The 14,306-nt window shown below is 36.9% G+C and overlaps 1 protein-coding gene across 2 annotated transcripts in view; it reads right to left on the bottom strand.

Moving 5' to 3' along the window:
* Casd1 (CAS1 domain containing 1) overlaps nucleotides 1–14,306 on the bottom strand; it is a 42,403-nt gene that overhangs the window by 14,191 nt on the left and 13,906 nt on the right. The window contains exons 5-10 of one of the 2 annotated variants that reach the window (XM_051177175.1): nucleotides 13,940–14,002; nucleotides 10,913–10,957; nucleotides 10,447–10,570; nucleotides 9,089–9,303; nucleotides 5,935–6,357; nucleotides 4,869–4,958 (exon numbers count right to left, since the gene is read on the bottom strand). In XM_051177175.1, the coding sequence (XP_051033132.1) occupies nucleotides 4,869–4,958; nucleotides 5,935–6,357; nucleotides 9,089–9,303; nucleotides 10,447–10,570; nucleotides 10,913–10,957; nucleotides 13,940–14,002 (960 nt within the window). The remainder of the gene's footprint in view (nucleotides 1–4,868; nucleotides 4,959–5,934; nucleotides 6,358–9,088; nucleotides 9,304–10,446; nucleotides 10,571–10,912; nucleotides 10,958–13,939; nucleotides 14,003–14,306) is intronic. The other variant, XM_051177176.1, reaches the window with a different exon arrangement.

The raw sequence follows: 14,306 nt of genomic DNA on the forward strand, positions 1-14,306 counted from the left end.
ATTCTGTGTAGGATAAAATAACTTAAGTATAACCTTAAGTAGACTTTAAGGCCCAGAGTATATGCATTTTGGGATGCATCTCTTTCCTTTATAAAAGATATTTCACTTGAGAAGGAAAAACAAACCAACCCTAGATTGAACCTTTAAACCTACAGTATATCATTTACACATCTGCATAGCTTCTACTCTATCCAAACTGACAGAGACTCTCTCTGAAACTTATTTTTTGTATACTTCCTTGTCTCCTGTCTTGTGTTTGACAGTGTATTCCTAGGATCTCCTTCTAAATGTGTCTATATTTTACTGGATTCCTATTTGCATGCCAGGAGGTGGTGGTGTATGTAATCTTAGCATTTACGAGATGCTGAGACAGGAGTACAAATTCTAGGCCACCCTGGGGCTACACATAGAGCTCAAGGCCAGTTGGCTACCACACTAAGTGACTATTTAAAATACCAAGGACTAGCCAAGGCTAACTCAGTGGTAGAGTGCTTGCCTATCATGCACTTGTGATCCACCACAGACACTGGAAAATCCAAAATCCTAGTCTCTTCAAAATCCAGCTCAAAGTCTGGGTCTTCACTTTCTCTCCTGAGTCACTAGAGTAGAAATGATCTGCATATCAGACAGGTTTTATAAACTGTATTTCATCATTAGTTCTTTCTTCTAAATCTGTGTCATTATTAGATGAGAAATTCTCAATGAAGGTACAACACAGAATCTCAGAATCACAGAGAAGTAAAGTGGAAATCTAGTGCTTGAAAAAAAGCTCTCAGAAGTCAGCAAACAGAAATGCATCTACATCTTCTACTCTACTCCTGAATGTACTCTACAGTAGCTCCTGCTTGAAGCTAAGTTACTTTGTTGTTATGCCTTGGCTGGTTTGAGTTTTTGATTGGTTTGTTTTGTTTTTTTAGACAAAGTTTATCTGTATAGCTCTGGCTATCCTGGAACTTGCTCTGTACCCCAGACTGGCCTCAAACTCAGACCCACCTGCCTCTGCCTCCCAAGTGATGGGATTAAAGGTGTGGGCCACCACACTGGGCTTGAATCTGTCTAAGGTTTTATTGTGTTCTTTCTGAGACAGAGTTGCACTATGTGGTTTAGGCTGACTTCAAACTTGTGAACGATCAATTTTGTCTCAGCTTCATGGCTGTGGTGAAGACAATCACACCAAGGCTTAAACACACCATACCACACACACACACACACACACACACACACACCTGAAAATTTTTTTTTTTTTGTGTGTGTGTGTGTATTTGAGTGTAGGTGCCCATGGAAGATATAACAATAAGTAAGATCCCCTGAAGCTAGAGTTATAGGCAGTTGTGTGCTGCCTGATATGGATTCTAGGAATGAACTTGAGCCCTCTAGAAAAGTAGTCCCCACTCAGTCCACTGAGCCTTCTCTGCAGGCCATGAATGTTTTTAACAGCAGAAACTATACTATTAATGTAATCTATTCCATTGTGAGATGGTCACTAGCTGCTATAAAGGACCCTGTTATGAAAGCTGCAATGCAACTATATATAAAGGCTGCAAGCCCTGCTCTCTATAGCAGCCTGTCCAACAGAAGGAAAGAGTAAGTCCTCTACTGGTTTTTAAAAGTGGCTTCATAACCTTTATAGGCTAAAAGAAATATGAATCCAATTTTAATAAATATATTTTATTTACTTAACTAAAATATTTTAAAACTATCATTTTCACACGTTACTGTAAAGGCATTATTTCTAATTTGAAAAATGTGGCCTTAAGTGCAAATTTATTAGAATTAATCACACTTAATCTGCTTTCCCCTGAACAGCATGTTTCAGCTCTACCTAGCTAATGCCAATGGCTACTTGGCTAACACCATCGAGTCTGGCTGCAGAGCCACATACTTGAGGAGCATCTCTCTTCCTGGGACCACTCTGGAAGTATTGGGAAAAAAATGTCAAACCCATGTTAACCATTCTTAATTACCTTAACCACTCTCTATAAAGCAAACTTTCAAGTTGCTTCAAGACTAAGTTTGGGACTACAAAGTTGGGCTTGTTTATTTATATTAAGCAATACAATTCTATTACAGAAGATTTCCAAATTCCTACCAGTGTTGGCCTGTCATAAATCTTGTATAACATTTCTCCTAACTTTTTACTGTGCAATATTTCAAACCAATAGAAAAGCTGCAAGACCAATACAATGTACACAAACTATGCTGAAAACTTGTAGAATAAGAGCATGCCTAATATTCTACAATGTATCCTATAAGAAGGAAAGGAGCTCTTTACATGGCCACATTATCATTATAATGACCAAGAAATTTAATGTGAATATAATAGCTTCTACTATCTAATCCATAGTTTCTTAGATTCTTTTTTCTTGTTGGACACTTGTTCACGTCTGTAATTTCAGAAGTGGAGGCCGGAGGATAAAGAATTTGGGGCCAGTCTATTTATAGAGAGAGCTTAAGACCAAGCTAGGCTGTCCAGTGAGAGCCTGTTTCAAAGAACCAAGGGCTGGAGGAGTAGCTTAGTGGTGGTGTCCTAACTTAGAATATATAAAGCTACGGATCTGATCCCTGACTCTGCAAACAAAGAATCACACATGCATTTGGCTATTATACTATTTCAGTATCTTTTAATCTGTATTTCCCTTTTATCTTTCATGTGTCAAGATTACAACTAAACTTTAGAGTTGAAATTATATTTGCAAGTTCAACTCCCTCAAAGAGGTAGGCTGACTTTCAAGCCCTAAATATTAGCCTCACTACCTTTCATGAAAGTCTTAAGGGGGGGGGGGTACATAACGAAGTACAAAAGCACTGTCTAGTGCAGATGACAAACTTGTGTCTCTCAGCATTTTAAGCATATTGGATATGAACCTTATTTTTAAAAGAATGTTTATGCCAACATGTTTATACCATCTGCCTAGACCTAGACAACTCTCTGGGATTTTAACGTAATTTTCTTTCTAACATCAAAACTATGAACAACTGTTCCTTGACCTATTTGATTTAAAATATTTGTGATTGGACAAGGAAAATACCATGGCTGTTAGAGTTTTAAATACGGTTACTTTCTCCACTACCCCAGAATAGAACCCCCTAATATCTTGCAATCTACATGGACAATGCTTTCCCAGTGAAGACAAGGTAATTTTTTAATAACAAAATGTGTATATCAGAACAGGGACACATAATTAATCATTACAAATGATCTGCTAATGAAAAGCATGAAAAGCATGTCCTTCCAGAACAGAGTTGTAATTTTTTTTTTTTTTAAATGAGAATGTATTGGGAGGCAGTCTAAGAAGATGTATTAAATGTTGGGTTGCTAAATGATTACACTAGAATGCCAAATTGCCTTCATCTTTTTACAATCTAATTCCTCTCTGGAATCACTGAATTGAGGAACTTAATCTGCCATTAATTTTTCCTACCTAATTTCTTAGAAATATCACCATTTAATATGTCAGCAATTAATTATGTTTCTAAATGGCATGTTCTTAAAAACAAGTTCCTCCTCCCCCTATTAACCGAGTCCTTATTCATATGCCGGAGGTATTTCGAAGTTCCAACATTCACTTCTCTTTATTTCCTAGAGAATTTTATGGATTTATGCTATGGGTCCTAAGCCATCTTCCCTGACTGGATTTCTTTCACTGCCTTGGCTTCACTAGCTGTAGCTTAAATTTACAGCTTCAGAGACCACAGGAATCCCGCCACACGGCTGCTGCAAGCATATAGCACAACCATAGAATTCTCCACAGGAGCACATGCCATTCCTTTGCTCTGTGCCTTCAAACAAAACATCCATAAAACCCACAAGTTCAACAACTTTAAAAATACAAGATAAGGAAGACTATGGTTTTCATATTTTCAGGAAAAAAAATTCAGTAATAATATTTACATTAGTAATCGCTGCTATGGAATGTTCAAAATATTTCTCTCTGAGCACACTCCTCTTATCTGAGTTTATCATCAATTCAAATACTAAATACTTTATAGATGAGTTTTGTATAAGTAAAAAATAAAAACACTTGGTACTTCACAAATTATGAATGAATTTCTGACTTGAAATTTTAAAACATTTTTCATTTAAGTTTGACTCTTCACTATGAAAGCCTAGATGGCAAGTTGCTGTCAGGCTTACCCACAAAGGTTTGTTTTCAATGAACTACAGTTGGAATGTTAAAACACAGAAGGACTATAGTCTTTCTTAACTCTTCCATATCCGAGGCAGTCTGGATCATAAAATTCTCAGGAAGAAGGAAAAAAAAAATGAAGGCAAAAAAGTTTTAAGTTTTAAATACGATACTAGTGGGACCTGGAGAGATGGCTCAGTGTTCTTGCAGAGGGCCTAAGTTTGTTTCCCAGTACCCACATGCAGCTCACTACTATCTGTAACTCTAGCTCCTAGGAATCCAGTCCTCTGGTTTCCACAGTTGCTTGTACTCAAGTGCACATGTGCAAATGCAGACACATAACTAGACATTAAAAATAAATGTTAAAAATGCAAAACTAGTTCATCCAACTTCTTAAAACACAGTGAAGGATGGAATAGAAATTTGATTCCTTTTGATAGTAACTAGCCTATTCTAAATCCTTTGCCCATTACAAAGCTTGCTGATAACTTTAAATTAGCTATTCAACAAGGATGATATAAGATACCAGCTATTTCTATAGTAGGAAGGACAAATAAATACAAAATCAATTATTGCTTCATCATTTTCAAAGAAAATTGATTTTGCTTTTAAAATGATAGATTTTTCCAAAGGGTTGGGGGACGCATGAGAAGGCTCAACAGCTGGGTAGGAAATGAGAAGGGGCTCTTAGGCAACATTACTACTTCCTGTATGCCCTGAATGTACATCCAAACTACTTACTGTACTTGCTCCCGAGATGTGGTAAATCAAAATCACAAGCTGCATCCAGCCTTTCCATTCATCTGTTTGTTCTCTATTTAATACTTTAGTCTGCATGAAGGAACCAAAATCTGCTTTAAAATCCATCGGCCAGTAGTAACATTTGGACAGAACATATTAAGAACATAACATTTTTCTTACAGTATTTAAAGCTAATGTTTCTGTCAGAGGGTCATGGCTGGGGTACAGTGTCTTTATTTCTCTCTAAAAGATATAGTAAACCTATTCTAAATGTAACATGAATCTGAAAGACAACTATAATGAGATCTTGAGGGGTTCAGGTGATCCTTGGGTTTTGTTTTAAATGGTACCGAAACTATGATAGATGTATTTCTAGATCTAAAAATGGCATCCTACAATTTTCTTTACAAAACTTTGGAATTTCAGGAAAAAAAAAAAAACCTTACAGTTCTCTTACAATTCATTGACAGAAAATATTGTATTATTAGAATTTACTTTCCTTCACATGCTATCACCAGGGATGAAGAACCAATTACTCATCCTTATAGAGGGGCTATCATTTTTTGCAGAAGGATCTGATAATTCAAATGAGGTACCCTTGTAGAGAACTTAAGCAAATAATTCCGAACAATAAGCACACTTCTAAATTAGAAAGCTCAGAATATTATGAGAAGCCACATCATATGTAAGTTCTAATTTGTGTGGACATGTCTAATAAACACATATAATATTTCCCTCATATTGAAACATTTCTTAATATAATTATAGTTTTTCATTATAATTGACAATAAATAGCATCTGTTACTTGAAGAAACCATTGAAATTTCTCTGGCCTCAAGCAGGCAAAAAACAGCATAAACCATGACATCTTTCCACAGGGTGTATTTCCATCCATTAACCTCATTTAAAGGAGTGGTTAAGAGTCTACTAAGTATAACTACAGAGCCCTTCTTCCTCATTTATGGGCATGTTTGTAAATTCTGCCATAATAAGTGACAACAGTTCTTTAATGTAGATTCTGTAACCAGAGAGGAGGATAATGTGGGCTAATGTAAATGATTCTTACCTCTTTTGTATTTTCATTGTAAAATACTCCCAAAACCAAGATGTAGATAATTGGAATAAAGAATGATGAATGTGTATAAAATTTGTTTTCCTTCATAAACAGGTTTGCACGGTCACACATATAGAAATAGGCCATAATCAGGCCAAGTTTGCAGAAAGACTGTAAAAGTATTTCTAATGAAGACACAGGAGTATTGATAATATTCTTCTTTTCCTCACCGCTTTCCAAATCAGTACATGGTTTATTCTTCCGGTGAGCATTGCGGTGAATTACATAGAAAATTAAATACCCAATAACGGATAAGGTGAAGAAACAAGCAGCTAGCTTCTGTATGAGAGTGAGAGGAGGTCGAGGCTGACAACAGGAACCATCCACAGGCTTCAAAACTTTATTACAACACACGTTCATGAGAATCATTGCACTCTGTGAACAGATCGAGTCGTTTGGTTATTATCTTGTCAGTGATGCCTTTCACATTCCATTTCCTCCTATGAATAGTGTTGAGATTTTGACACCAAAACCAAAATCTCTTGTGCTTTTCGCACTCACTTCCCAGACACACTTTCAAGTGATGGTATTCCTGAACTCTGTAGGAGCTAGTTGGGGTGTCTCGAACTTCTCTGGTTGTGGTCACAATAAGGAGTTTGTTTCAGAATGTGACCCATGATATACTGGAAGCCATACATCTTTATCACTTAGAATGTACTTATTTGGCTCTCTTTTAGAAAACAATAACAATGAAAAAAATAGCAAAAAGCTCATGGAGTCTAAGCCTGCTAATAGATGAGCTAAAAAACAATACTGACAGATGTCAAAGATTATAGAATTTTAATTAGCAGTCTTTTGAAACCAGAATTGTTAAGATGGAGTCCCAGTGTTTACATGACAAAAGAATAAAATATAGCTAACACTGAAAAAATAATTCTTAGCTAACGATATTGACAATATGCCTTTTATTTAATTCACAGCTTAGAGATTATGAGTATAATTTTAAGATATCTATTGCTACATAAAACATGAAATGTTCAACATAGTTTGATTGTAATAAATATTGAGGCAAGCTGTCAAGATCCTGTCTAGTCAAAGGTTTGGTCAAACTCTAGAATTTATGAAAGCTACAATTTGGGTATGTGAAGATATCACTTGAATGCAAGCTTTCATATGTTTAGAAAATCCTAACCATTTAGCCCTTGGATCAAGGAAGTCCTCTAGCTGGTATTCTCAGGAACCCTGGTCTACAGATTCTCTCACAAGGTCCTTAACTATCTCCTAGAGTCTTCAAAGCCTGTTATGTATCTAAAGAAATGGGGTTATACAAACACAGGCATTTTCCCACAGGAGAGGAAGAGAACCACAGCATTTTATGTGAGCCCTTTGGACAGCTGATAAAAAGTGGCTGTGCAACCTAATCCTAATGGGAAAAAAAGACTACAGCCACACTACATCCAGTTCATGGACTAAGACAAGTAATATGAGTAATATGAGCTGCCTTTTTCCTTCCTTACAAACACAGTTAACTTTATAGAATTCCTTGCTGGATCTTGCTACAATAAAACAATCATTCAATGCCCAAACTTTTAAATTGTAAGAGTATGGTAAGATACCTTTGTGATTAATTCTTCTGTATATACACGTATACTTGGGGCACAGGACTCAGATGATTCTAGCTGAAGCTGACCATCAAGCCTCTTTCCTGCAGAATCTATGGTACCAGAAAACACTATGCAAACTGCCAAGAGCAGGAAGCAACCAAACAGTTTTACCCACCTGCAACACTTATGAACTATGACATTGACCAGCATGCCAAGATGTCTGTAAAGGTACAGTAGGGGCAGTCACATGTTGGTGCTAACCAACTGTTTAATTGGACTTAAGTCCCCTCAACAGAAGGGAAATCATGACTAGTACTGAAACCCAGTAGTCAGCTTCCCAAAGGCAGTGAGATCATGACCTTAAGAAAGAATCTGCCACTACCACTTAGCCAGAGCAGCCTAATTCCAAATTCTAAATCTCATCCTTACACCCACAGATAAGTGGCTATCACTCCTCATCAAAGAAGCCTATCTTTACAGCAAATGGAGGCCATCACAGAAATCCACAACTGGACACAATTCAGAGATGAATGGACCATTGGGCAATACAGTTCCCATGGACACAGCCCCTACATCTATGGCTCTAGGAGCATTGTGGATGGAGGCGCAGAAAGAGTGTAAGAAGCAGAATACCAGGAAAGCCAAGTGAAACAGTCTTTTCTAGAAAAGGCATTACAAACAAGACTGGAACAAATAACAAACACATAAATGTAGAAGGGGAGAATGTTATGAGGTCCCATTCTTAGACAAAGAACTATAGACAATTAATGACTGCTGGCAGAAAGAGAATTAAGTCTCCCAGGGATGAGCCCTCTTATCGGTTGCTGGCCCTGAAACCATATATACAAACAAACAACAAAACAGACTTAGCAGGCTGTATTTACATATTTGTGCATATACATACACACATATGTATGTAGCAACTACAATAAAAGAAAAAGAGGCTATTGACTTTAAAGTGGGTGAGTATAGGAGGGGCTGGGATTGGGTTCCTGTGAGGGGCTGCAGGAAAGAAACGGAAAAAGGAAACTGATGTCATTCTATTTCAATTAAAGACATTATGTTTTTAAATCCCTCTACATATTTTGTTGTGGTATGTCAAGTGTTAACCTGTGAAGTTCTTTCTCTCTTAACATAAAGTATTTGCATCAGTCAACCTCATCTGTGCCTTGAATAATGCAGTATAAGAACCATAAGGTTGTAAAAAAAACCTTTTCTTTTTCTTTTTTTTTTTTTTTAATCCTGAAATGTGCACTCTCCACTGCAGTTGAGTCTTGCACAAGGGAGGAAGAACATGAAGCTGTACTGACAACTGAGAGGTTCTTAGCCGTGACTGGCACTCGAGATAAAGTTCCATTTCCCTCCCACAGCTGGTGCTTCTTGAAGCTTTGGAGTATAAGAAACTTCCTACTCATCCTAGCTTCATTTAGGTGACAGACATTGAAATTATTTCTACATGTACATTAGACAGAACAAGTAATTAGGACTGCAATTCTGTTCTGTGACTCATGGCTGCTAGCAATTGAATCCAGTCCCTCCTACTGACATCTAAGCACTCTTACAGTTTCTCTGCTTGATTCCGGAAGGTGTAAGCCATCCAAGGACTCCATGATGGTTTCCTGAGCAATCAGTTTGGAAACCCTGAACAGCTTGACATTGGACTTGGAGTTTCTGGTGCTGCTGTTCAGAATGCTGACTGCAGCCTCATTGTAGGCATCTATCTTCTCATTAGTGATCATTTTCCTATTTTCACTCAAGTGATCTTCATAAACTGGGTCTGCACGGTGGAAATACATTCAAAACAACACATTTCAAAGCTTCTTAATGGCGAAAGCATGACCATACACGTTAGTTAATCCCCACTTCATAATGTGTTCTTAAACTCCAGGTGGTACCAGGTACTTAGTAAATCACTTCTATATAAAGCTGGCTGAACTTGGCAATGATTTCCTATCTTTCATTCAACTTTTGAGCCAATATCTTGCTCAATTTAAAGAACTTTTATCACTTCCCTGTGTATAATGTTGAGGGGAAACATTTTCATGTCGCAACATGCCCCAAGAGTTTAAAATTCTTGATGCAGATTATAAGAAATTACAACTGGATAATGCAAGAATGTCTAATAAGGAGCAATAACCAATGCTTCCCTGCGGTTCACATGCAATTCTGGGAAGTATGTTCAGACAATCTGGAAGTAATACTCAGGATCCAGGTCTGTCCATTTTTATCAACTATACTATGTTAATTCTTTCTCCTTTTCATAAGACAAAGGCTCATCATGTGTCTGTGACTGGAATAGAAATAATGCAAGAGATTCTCTCTACTCTTTCTTATTCCTTCCAACTTGGAAATAATCGTAAGAGTTTTTGACAAACATATTGAGTTGCTAAAATATCCAAGGCATTTCATATTGTGTGGAACACTAAATAATGGGCATTCAATAAATTCCTGAAATGAGCTGACTTAATGTGACTTTCATACCCAGTATAGAGTAGATGTGTCAATTTCAACATAGTGTGTGGTTTCCAAACATATTTACTTCTAATGATTACAACATTATACAAAGAGTGGTTAATATTGTCCCTGCATTTCCTGAGAAGTAAATATACTCTGCAAAAAGTGAAACAGTTGGAGGTTAAGCCTCATTTGCCTTCAGGGTTTATCTCTTCACTTCATTTTGCAGGCACTCTGCTGCTTGGAGGATATTTTTTATTTATTTTAGGCTTTCTATATTTATTAGTTTATTCCTTAAATTTAAAAGAGAAAGCAAGATCATCTAGTTTATTCTAATCTTGCAAACATTATTTCAAAAATGTATTCTCATAAAGCAGTAATTTTGTCTCTTGAAACAGGATATAATAAAACCTATATCATAGGATATATATATAAAATGACATTTTTTTCATTACTCATTCCTTACCTTGTAAGACCCAATAAACATCACTAGTCTTTGCCAATTTTTCTAAGAGTGGTGCTATGGAGGTTATGTTCATTTTATACTGAGACAGCGCTTCATCGCTACCATTGTGAATCTTGATGGACCACTAAGAAGCAGTGAAAGTTAAGCATTAATTCAGCACTTAGCACAGGAAAGCAGAGTATATAATGTATCTATTGTAACAAGGTGACTTTAACACAATTCTCATTTTAGTTAATACCAGAATAAATTTAGTCAAATTATTTAATGAAATACATGCTCACAATTATAAAAAGCCACTATAAAATAGACTTTTTATTAAAATTTATCAGTCTGGTTAATTATAATCCAAATGGAAATAAAATATAAACACAACTAAGAATTCTATTTAATATAAATTAGCTTTTTCCTTGCATGTCCATAAGAGTGAAACAAAGATCACTCTGTCACAATGCAGATGAGAACTTACTGTGGCTGCGCCTGCTACAATCACATGGGGCTTCGCACCTGAATCCTAAAGGAAGAAAAGCTTTATAGCCATGCTATATCCAGGTCATGGAGTGAACACAAGCAATACCAGTCATGTTCTTCCTTATACATTCTTACCCCTTACAAATCCCTTACTGGATTATTTTTACTATATGATAGATATCTAACTGCCTACATGGCTACACTGCATGGAATGATACTTATGCAATTAATTCTTTATAGTGTTCTTACACACACACACACACACACACACACACACACACACACACACGAAATAGAAAATGCCCTACTATTATTCTGAATTCTGAGTAAACTGCTTAGAGTAAAGCTTCAGTGCACTGTGTCAGTCAATTAGGAGGTAGTCATAGAAGCCTACAGGGTACATAGTATAAGAGTTAAACAAAATACAGAGTCAATGCCCTAAGTAAATGCAATCTGTTGGGAAGGCTAAATCTAACATGTATTTAACAAAATATACTTGTAATTATTAAAGACCACATGTAGAAAAAGAGGAAAAGTCTCTAGAAACACTCACTAGTGCACTATTTGTAACACAGTTAAGTCATATTATTAGTACAACTGAATTTGTAACATATACATAGTACTGAGTTTTTGGTGTCTTCTCTTAAAATGTTTCATTTTTAAACACATTCTTGTGTGATAGGCAAGGATTATATAGAACTTGCTCAGTAAGAACCCATTTGAAAAAAATAGGATATTTCTTAGACTGGTAGGAACAGCCAAAATGTCATTTTTCTAAGTTTTGAGTCCACTGTATCTTCTGCTACACTGATCTGACATTACAGTAATGTGAGAAGAAATGAAAACAAGCACTACATTAATAAAACCCTCATATAATACTTAATTGACAATTGTCACTTCTCATTATAAAGTTAACACGTGTTGAGAGCAGTCCATTTCCCTTCAGATAGACATGCCCATTTCTAACACACTCATTTTACAGCACCACACTTCTTAAAGTAATTCTTTTCTTTCTCCTTGTCCCTAGCTAGCTCCCTTTCTCATTCTTCAGAGCAGTGACCCCAGTCACTTTGCTTCTCACTTCTGCAGCTCTGACCCATGAGTCATCTCCTTCAAAGCTCATAATGTCCTGCTTCACCTTTCTTCCTTCGACCTAGGAGCATCAAGCTATCTTTACTCTCCCAAACCATTCTTCCAGCCCCACCTCACTCCCCCCATCCTCCTCTACTTAGAAGCCAATGCTTATTTGGAAGAATCTTCTTTCTTCTGCATGCCAGTTTGTCTTCCTCTTATTAAACCTCACGTTACCAGGTTTTCAGTTTGGACATCGTTCATCTACTTCATGGGTTTTAGTGTCCACTAATGGAGTCTGAATTGCTGAGCCCTGCAGCTTCATTCCTCTTGTCTAGTTAAAATCACACCTCCGCCCACCATCTTTGGAGACTCCTGTTTACACTGTGACCCTCCAGCCCCTTGTCTCTTGCTTCCCTCCCCTCCCCTTCTACTGCCACTTCAGATAATGATTCCCTACAAACTTTCCTCTCTAATCTCTAAACTCTCTACTGATTCAATTCCGTCTATGCAGATACCTTCTGATGACACTTCAGTCCACACCAAAACTCCCAAAATTTACCCAAGTAGCTTCAGCTTGATTTTTTTACTCACCTAAGAAATCCAATTTCAACAGCGAGTTCCTTGAGTTTAGACCACTTTCCTATTCTTTCTCTGCTATATCTCAGCGTTCTTCTATTTACCAGTTTCAATAGATGTCTACTGCCCTCAAAATACAGAATACATTCAATCCAATGTCCTTAGTTTTAGGAAATCCACTTTAAAGTATTTAGAAGTCATTTATTTCTAAAGGACAGGTAAATAAAATTAATGTAGTTTAGACAACCATTCTTCTAGTATCTACTTACTCTAGGTATTATCTATAAAGGAAAATAACTAAACCCAAACACAAAGAAGTACTTTGTACTGAGATCAAGACATACTAAAATGACTGCTGGTCCCCTGAACTGATACAGGGCCCTATAACCATTCCCGGCTGTGTTTCATACACTTGAACACATACCTCAAACAAATGAGTTACAGATGGTGGCTAAATTTCAACATGACCCTAAAAATGCTTATCTGTTCTGTGATGTGGTTTAATTTTAAGCATTTATTATAAACATGAGGGGGATAAACTGGTACAAAAAGGTTATTATGAAGAACAAGGTCAACAATGCTGAACATTGGTTTATTCATGCCAAGTGTAAATGCCTTTGGGAAAAGAAATTCATCCAAAGCCTGACTGATGTAAAGCTTTGTGGAGACTACAGGAGAGACTGTAAGGTGGACTTACAAGACCCTAGGGTTCTCTGACTTCAAGAACATACTTGCTGTTCCAATTGATCTCCTCATATTATAACCTAAAACACACCAGTCCTATCTATTAGGTCATAAATGCAATGATACAAGGAAGAAAAGTCTATAAAAGTAAAACCAAGAAAGTCCCCTTTAGTACCTAGCTATGAATAAAAACCCATATAAGTATAAAGAGAATATGTGTTACGCTGTAAGATTGTGTTTATCTTCAAGATGGAGGCTCACTATATAGTTCAGCCTTGTACCAAATCAACCAATCTCTATCTCAAATAATGTCACCCCCCCCACACACACACTCTCACTCTCTCTCTCTCTCTCTCTCTCTCACACACACACACACACACACACACACACACACACACAATGAACTCAGGACCTAATACATGTCCATCCAGCCTCTGGTCTCATGTTCTTGAACCTTCTTTCTTATGCATGTCACCCCATGTTTGAGTTACTTAAGTAACAGCAGCAGAGGATCTCATACAAGGAGAGTCTAAGTATTATCTGCCTGGTGATAATAGGGCAGGGATAGTTAATAACATTTACTCATTTCAGCCAAGTATAAGACAAATCCCATACAGCTTAGGAAAAACAATGGCTTCTCCTTGGTTTCTTAAACTTGGTTACACACAAAAGCCTGTTTTCAGATACAGACCTCAGTCCACACCTTGATACACTGTTTCATAGAACCATTAACTTCTGGATGCCAAAGAAAATCCTGGGAGAAACGTTAGAAATAAAGAAAAAGTAAAAAACAAAACAAACTTTTATTTCCATCATTCAAAATAGTATTAACATTTTCCTACAGAGTGCTCACAAGTAAAATAACAGGTATCTAAGAGATCTTCATTTGTCATTTCATTTTGGATCAGAATCTCATGACAGTTCTTGTATCTCCTCGTCTTCTCTGCTTCCCACGTTTGAGAAGAAAAATCCTCACTCAAACCCCATAACTGTCCTCAGAATAAAATGTGGGGCCCCTTGAGCTTGCTGAGAAGGCAGAGACAGGCCTCTCCCTGCCC

Source organism: Phodopus roborovskii, unplaced genomic scaffold (assembly GCF_943737965.1).
Source record: "Phodopus roborovskii unplaced genomic scaffold, PHOROB, whole genome shotgun sequence".
Lineage (NCBI taxonomy): Eukaryota > Metazoa > Chordata > Mammalia > Rodentia > Cricetidae > Phodopus > Phodopus roborovskii.